This window comes from Telmatherina bonti (assembly GCF_933228915.1).
Source record: "Telmatherina bonti genome assembly, chromosome: 11".
Taxonomy (NCBI): domain Eukaryota; kingdom Metazoa; phylum Chordata; class Actinopteri; order Atheriniformes; family Telmatherinidae; genus Telmatherina; species Telmatherina bonti.
Genome location: NC_136629.1, coordinates 12,389,888 through 12,398,609, shown reverse-complemented (window position 1 = coordinate 12,398,609; position 8,722 = coordinate 12,389,888). Strand labels below are relative to the sequence as shown.

The 8,722-nt window shown below is 40.4% G+C and overlaps 1 protein-coding gene across 1 annotated transcript; it reads right to left on the bottom strand.

The window, feature by feature from the left end:
- Positions 1–3,234: 3,234 nt before the first annotated feature.
- fgf8a (fibroblast growth factor 8a) lies at positions 3,235–7,662 on the bottom strand (the record flags this gene model as incomplete). The annotated part of the gene is made up of 5 exons (XM_079249308.1): positions 3,235–3,519; positions 5,315–5,421; positions 6,595–6,775; positions 7,513–7,549; positions 7,631–7,662. 5 exons carry the CDS (start codon positions 7,660–7,662, stop codon positions 3,235–3,237), a joined length of 642 nt encoding a protein of 213 aa, XP_079105434.1.
- Positions 7,663–8,722: the final 1,060 nt, after the last annotated feature.

The window sequence follows — 8,722 nt, the reverse complement described above, 5'->3', positions numbered from 1 at the left end:
AAGAGCTCCAGATTTCCCAACAGACACTTCACTCTCAGGCTGAAGGTTTATTGGTGGTTTCTAGAAGTTCTAAACGTAAAATGGGAGGTTATTAGACCCCTCTCTGTCCCAGATAAAATTCAGTTGATTTCCTTAGCTAGACCATTATTACTATGAATTGGCTTTTTGAACACAATTATAAACTGGACTAATGTGTATTTGTTTTAATTGAATCACAAAATTTATTATGTCTGTAAAGTGCCTTCAGATGACTGTTGTGAATTAGCGCAATACAAATAAAACTGAATTGAATCAACAAAATCATCCAAATTACCAACATTATTGCCATAATATTCATAACAATACCTAAAAACTATTATACTTTTTACTTCATTAATCTCAACAGGTACATTAGGCTCTGTATTTAACCCATCTTTAGATTTACTAGAGCACAATTGGCTACCAGGTTGCACGTTCTGGGGAGCGGTTGCGGGGTTAACCCTTTATTTGGCAAATTACCATGTTTGTACAGTTCATTGGACATAAAAAAAATGCTGCTGCATGCTAATGCATTAAATCAGTAAACCGCACTCAGTTCTCCCCACTATCAGGCCAGATTCAAGGTACTTAATTGAGATACGTCTTTAGCATAAATATTCAGAAAAAACCTTGTATTGACCACTTACCACTTTATGACTTTTTCTTTAGAAGAGTATCCAAGTTTTAAAGTCTTGTAATATCCTCCTGTATAATGATAACACTATTCTGTGGCTGAGGATTCAAATTTCCAAAAATATCAACAAGTGTCAGATAAAGGGTTAATGGCATTGTTCAGGGACCCCACGCTTCACCCATATCACCAATATCCCTTATATTACTAATATCCTCAACGTTGCCAACATCACCCACATTACCAAAATCCCCAATATCACTTCAGTTAACAACAGTCCCCACTTAACCAGTATTCAGCACATTACCAATGTCATCCAATAACACCTACTTTACAAACATCCCCAACATTACCCACATCACCAATACCATCCAATATACCCCACATTACCAATATCTCCCAATCCACCAATATCACCTCATTTAACATCACCCACTTTACCAGTATTTCCTACATTACCAACATCACCCACATTACCAATATCATCCTATAACCCCCACTTTACAAATATCCCCAACATCACCCACATTATCAATATCATTCAATATGCCAATCATTACCAATATCTCCCAACCCACCAACATCACTTCATTTAACATCATCCACTTTACCAGTATTTTCTATATTACCAATATCCCCAACATCACCCACATTACCATTATCATTCAATATACCCCACATTACCAATATCTCCCAATCCACCAATATCACCTCATTTAACATCACCCACTTTACCAGTAGTTCCTACATTACCAACATCTCCAACATCACCCACATTACCAATATCATCCAATACCCCCCCCCCCCCCCCCCCCCCCCCCCACACACACACACACACACATTACCTATATCCTCAACATCCCCAATATCACCTGCTTTACCAACATCACCCTTTTTACCAGTATTCACATTACCCATATTTTCAACATTCCCCACATGACCAATATCCCCAACATCACCAATATTATTGCATTTACCATAATCACCCACATTACCAATATATCATCCATTATCCTCTACATTACAAATAACTTCAACATCACCATCATCACCCACATTACCTATATATCCAACATTCCCAATAACAAGTCATTTACAAACATCACCCATTTTAGCAGAATTTGCAACATTATCAGTATCATCCAATATCCCCCAAATCACCAATATTGCCTACTTTATCAATATCACCCTTTTACCAGTGTTCCCAACATTACCCATATACCAACATTTTTAAAATCACCCACATCACTTACTTTACTAATATCACCCACTTTACCATCATCACCTACATTATCTCCAACATCACCCACATTACCAATGTCAAATATGTCCAGCAAAACCAGTATGTGCTGCATCATTCATACATTTCCCATGTACAACTGCCATAACACAGCCTGTTGGATCTGGTTGGGATGCATACTGAACTATTCTAAACTGATAAATGAACTGAAACAGTGGCAAGCACAAAGATGTAAGAACAACAACACTATTATACATGGTGGATTTACACACAGCAAACGGGTCTATTGACAAATGGGTCCCAAACAAGCAGTTACCAAACAAGAGTTTAATATCAGTTTTCTAATGTACATTTATTACATCTTTTAAATAAATATTTTCATTAAAATTATTTAACGCATCATAAAATAAAAATATATTTATATATGTATAAAAAACATTGAGGGAAACAAACACATGGGGTGAGGAGCAGAAGGTGTTATACGGTCTGATTGTAAAATACAGCTGCCACATTGTTGTATCAGATGCTGATAAAGCTCTGTTGGCTTAAAAGATACTGAATTATTCCAGTCAGGATGCAGAAAGCTTAAACACTGGGGTATTACCAGTATTTGTTCTGCAGTGTTTGTTGCCCCCTGCGCTCCACAGTGCAGTGTCCGACAGCGTGTCCCTGAACGCAGCGTTCCCTGGCAGTCCAGTCAGTCAGGGCCCTTCAAGTCTCCTTGAGCAGCAGAGTCCAAAAACAAAAACTGGTCAAAATGGCATTAATACTTTTTAACAATGGTACAAATCGTACACACAAGTATTCCTTCGTTAATAGTTGACTCATGATGATTTAATTAATGCAGTGAATGTTTTGAATTACTGTTTTCAACACCTGAGGGATGCGATCACTTCATACATAAACAAAGGAGTTAGTTTCAATAAATATTCATCTGCATCTATTGGTAAAAACTTAATTTGAAGAATTAGAACTCAATCTGCAAGTTTTATCATCATGAGTCTTGCATTAATTAAGGATTACTTTACTCCGTGTGTCGTTTCCTTATTATAAAGTGTTACCACCAGGTAACAACATAATGCACTTCCAAGATATGCAGGATGAGTCGTGTGCGCTTTTTTCTTTTTACACATCAGAATTAAAAGTCTGGAGTACAAAAATAGATCTGCCGTGCTTCTTTTTTTATGTACAACTGTCTTTACTTCAATAAAGGTAGAAAAGAAGCTCTGTAGTGAAAACTCTAGAGGTTTTGTTTGAAAGGAAATAACAGGAGAGTATAAACTGCTGGTTTCCAGTCAATATCCAGTTTCTTCTCTGTCTCTTTTTATCTTCCTCCTCCTCCCCCTCAGTGCTCTGAAGAGTATCGTGTGCGTTTAGTCCTTTGGTTGAAAGGATAGTGGATAAAATCAAAAGGCCGTTGGTGGCTCGGGTGGGTGGGCTGCTGCCCCTTTGGCAAGCGCTTCATGAAATGGACCTCACGCTGGTGCTGGCGTGTCTGTGAGCCTTTCCGTGGACGCCCACGGCGGGTAAAAGCCATGTACCAGCCATCATAACGGGCATTCCTCAAGGCAGTGTAATTATTTTCCAGCACGATCTCGGTGAAAATGCAGTCGCGGCCTTGTCCGTTTTTCTGCAGAGACAGAAAACGGTGTTTAGCCAAGATTTACAAATGGGAAACATCAGATACACAGACTTCCCAGAGCATGAACACACACACACACCTTATACATGAAGCAAGCTATCAAAAGGTGCAATGGAAACTTCCAGAGGAGTCGCAGCTCCGATCTCCTCACATAAAGTTTTAATCAACATTCAGTGTCACTTTCACTCTGGATTGATCCGCCTTCAGACTGCGGTTAAGTTTAGGTCAATCAATAGAGCCTTAAATGGATCCAACCCTGTGCAGCTGATGTCCCGTGACTTCAGGGTGACATCTTTACAAGTAAACAGGTGATCAGTGTCATCTTCAAGAGATGACATCAAATATCATGATGCACCTTTAACACACATGAGAGGTACAGTAAGGTCACAGGAAACAGATGAAACACTGGATTACTGGAACAAGCGCTCCTCTTTCTGGACACACAGACTCCTCAGTCTCTTTTCATACACACACACACACACACACACATACATACACATATACACGCCTGCATACATACGCATGTACACGCATGTATATACACACTGGGAGCTGCAGTGACAGGGTTGGTAGCTCGGGGCAGATGGTGTTCGAGGCAGGGTGCTGGGTGGGTGGAGGGTAAGTGAATAGGGGTGTGTGTGTGTGTGTGTGCATGGTTGTGTGGAGGTGGGGGTGGGGGGGTGGACTGTTTATTAGCCATCACAGTGAGGGAAAAGCACAACCATATCCTCAGCACCATTCTCACATGAAAACATCACAAACACTGAGAATGAAAGTCGGAGCTTTGCCATTTTTCAGTCTGAAGATCGAAGCTTCTAAAAGCCGTCGTGGAACGTCGGTCGGTGCTTCTGGGGCGCGCAGATGTTCTCTCAATCACCTAACGCACGAATATATTCACAGTTTCTATAGAAACCAACTTAATATATAAAGATAAAGTAACTTTAGTAAATTAGTAACAATAAATCAACATCATAAAATAAATAATAGTAAATAAATAATATGAAGAAGTCTTATTTGATATGGATTAAATTATACATATATATATATATATATATATATATATATATATATATATATATATATATATATATATATATATATAAAATCCTATTATATATAGGATTTTATATATATATATATATATTATATATATATATATATATATATATAAAATCCTACATATAATAGAGGGGGTTTGTAGTAAATTTTAAAGAGAAAAATATATAAAAATAAGTTAGATTTAATCTGCAGAGTTGAGAATTGTTCTTTTTTAAAAACTGAACTCTCAGTTTCATCAAACGTCACTGAAAAGGGAGGAAAAAGTCAGTCCGCTATCTAATACACATCTAGCAGATGGTCCAAGTAGATTTATTTTATTATCATTTGTAAGGTTTTCTATCGGAAAAATATGAAATACTGCCAACTATTTCCAGATGATATAGTTCCCCTAGTTTTTTTTCTTTAAAGTCGAAGTCATGACGAAGTCATGACCTCATTGCCCAGTGACTCTTAAACTCCATCATCATCATTTTTCCATCTGCTGTTGTGAGACTGTTCTGCTGTCTTTCATCAGTTCACTTCTGTGCTAAATGTAATTTAATAACACGCAAACAAAAGACCAAATAATGAGTCCATTTCTGTGGACTTTAGCTCCTCTTCTCATCCATTTCCCCTCATGTTTCCTTTACAAGTCCATGAGGCCAACACTTAATCCTCCTCTCACTTCTTGTGCCACTGACACTTTGACCTTTGCAGCCCTCTGGTCGATCGGCTTTGTCCTCACCTTGCCAATGAGCTTCCCCCTCTTGTTCATGCAGATGTAGAAGCCTGTCTCAGCTCCTTTGATGCGCACTCGACTCCCAAATGTGTCCGTCTCCACAATCAGTTTAGCTAAAGAAGTCAGAGAGGGAAAAAAAGTTGTCTCAGGAAGTATGACAGGGACGGTTTTCAGGTAAAGATGTCTTTTCCATGCCTGCCTGAACGAATCAATCATGGCGAACAAGCTGCTGACTTGTAAACTCAGAGTAACATGGAGAAAACACTGTGGAGGCATTCCTGGAGATTTATGCAGTGAAATATCCTGGAAAGCTTAAAAAAAAAACATGAGTCTGATCATTGCTTAAAGGCTAAAAGATCATTTCTGCCAGTCGCAGATATTTATGGTGATATAAAGCTCCACTTTCATCTCATGTTCCTGACTTTACACTCTCACAGATATCAATCCACACAGCGCCGGACAAAACAGCTGATAATCTCATAGAAACCATCTTGTAGTCCATGACACCGAACAGGAATAGTCCAAAGTGACAGCAAAAGGCTGGCTGGGCTTTTTCCACCCACCTGACAAACCGCAACATGTCTGAGATTCATGGCTGCGGTCACAAGTGACTTTGCACATTTTTTTCCTTTTTAATCCAAATAAATATCAGATAAATGCTGATTTCTGCATCATCTTACTGTTCAAAGGCACGCTGCAGACACTATGTGTACGGATACTTTAGGACAACTATGATCTTTGAAGAATTCAGTGAGAAACAAAGATTGCAGGCCAGCAGCGGAGTACAGTGGAAGGGGTGGAGTGGAAACAGGAGCTATGCAGTAAATGTTCAAGAGGCAGAAGCAGGACGACTTCTAATGGCTCTTCCAGACCTGCAGGTCCTCTGGAGGATCACTTCACTTCCAACATTATTAACAACCCACGGGACATGCTCTGAGATCTCAGCCTCCTTCTTTAAAATTCCACTCAAATCACAAATGGTGCATTTATATATATATATATATATATATATATATATATATATATATATATATATATATATATATATATATATATATATATATATATATATATAAAATAATCCTACACAACAGTCCTGAGATTTGTTCCCACATCCTTCACGCGGTCTGCGTGCGTGAGTTTGGGCCGCGTGGACTACATTCAGGAGGAAGTAGGCTGCTTATCGTCCCAAACCTGAAACATTCTTTTCCTGACCATGAAGTGAAGTAAACATTTCAATGCACGTGGAGCTGAAAATGACTGTGGATCACTTGGACGTGTCTTACCGTGCGCATCTCCATCTTCGGCCATGGCGTTGATCTTCTTGTTGGGCAGGACCTGCACGTGCTTGCCGCTGGTTCGGCTGTACAGCTGGTAGATCCGGATCAACCTGCGGCTCACGCGGTCCGTCACTTTGCTCTGCTCGCTTACATGCTGCGTGAAATTAGGCGGGGACTGATTGGTTACCTGTCAGAAATTAGATGGCATTGCAATCATCAGTGCGAGTTTTTATTTATTTATTTGTTTATTTATTTATTTATCTATTTATTTGTTTATTTATTTAAATGATGTTTTCTAACAAAGTATTTTTCTTTCTTTAGTTTTTATGATCCTCTAACCTGTGAAGTTAACCGGATGACATAAGAAGTCAGATCCAGCCTGAGGTCAGCTATGTCTCTTTAAATGATGAAATGATTTAACGGGCAGAGGAAACAAACGCAAACACCAACATGTTCTTTTTTTTTTTCCTTCCAGAGGAGCTGCAGCCAAATGGAGGTAACTAGGTCCAGAAAACACGCGCGGTGTGATTACAGGTTGCAGCAACAGAGAGAAAAGGAAGAAAAATGAATGTAAAACGGAAATTTATTCCGATTAAATGTGTTATATTATAACTATGAAGCAGTTTTTCTTTTCTAAATTCCCTCAAAAACGAACTTTGAGCGTCTGACTTGAGATTTTCAGACTGTTTCCCTGCGCCCCGGTGTTTCGTGTGCGCCAGAGCCGGCGTGCGTCGCGTCCCGCCGCCCCACGCACGGCGCTTTGAAACCCCCTAAATAATGTTCTCCTCATCCCCAACCTTAGCGGCCTGGCCGCGCGCTCTGCGCCGCGTGCACCTTGTTTTTCTTAGGTTAATTATAAGCATCATTTTCATGTCAAAGTCAATCTGAAATGTATTCTAAGTAAAGAGATAAAACGGGACGTACCTGCGCGTAGAAGCAAAACGCCAGCAAGTGCAGAAACCTGGGGAGGAGAAGGAAAGAGTTGGATCTCATGATTTATTTTAGATGCTTTCAGGTGCATGAAGTGAGCAGAAGGACTTACATGTAGCTGAGTCTGAATGTGATGAGTCGCATGATGGGTGGAGGTTAAAAGACCTTCCTGAAAATTCTCCGTTCAGGCTGAAAAAGTCCAGATGATCTCGATGATCTTTTAAACAACAAGTCCAAAGATTTCCCCGATGATCCGGTGGAGGTCAGAGGTAGGGACAGATCGGCTCGTGGACGCGCCGCGGACACATTCTCACCAGGCAGAAAGGAAACTCCTGCTCAGAGGAAACTCCGGGCGGAAGGATGAGCAGAACCTGAAAGTGGACTTGCTGGGGCGGAGGTGAGACTTGCAGAATGGCTCAGACTGCTCCTCCTGGTAGTCCTTGTGGTCTTCAGGTGTGTGCGCGAGTCGCAGCTGAACACACAGTGACAGGCTCGCGCTCCTCAGTGTTCCCGCGGTGGTTCGGCTGTGGTCGGACTGTCTTCTCTCTCTGGTCCCATCCCACACCGCTCCGCGCGCACACACCCCCTGTTAAAATGGCAGGCTGATCTGCTAAGAACAAGCCCCCTTTTTCTGCAGAACAAAAGCGGACACCCCCACCCCCTCCCCTTTAATTTCAGACATCTCTTTACCTGGGGAACTGTCCGCTGGTGGTGGGGGGGGAAGAGAGGGGCGAGGAGGGGCCTGGGAGGCCCACTGCCACCATCACCACTCTGTCATGAAAAACAAAAAGACAATCCCTGATCATAATCATACCCAGTTTTGACCCTCCTCATCCTCTCTCCTGCAGCAGGTCTTCCTCCTCCAGTCAGCGAGACTCGATCCTTTCTGCTTTGTTTATTGAGAGTGTGAGAAATTAAAAGGATTACAGGTAATTAGGCGTTTTTAAAACAACCTTTCATCATTTCATCAGCATACAGACCTCGTTCCCCTTCATTCACCTGCAGAAAACCTGTTTACTGCTTTTAAAAGGACCCAGTCTATCTTCAGACTACCAGCTGGTAGTCTGATGGTTTTTACCTGAATGGCTGAAAAAATTATATATATATATATACATACATATATATATATATATGTATACATACATATATATATATGTATACACACACACACACACATATATATATATATATATATATATATATA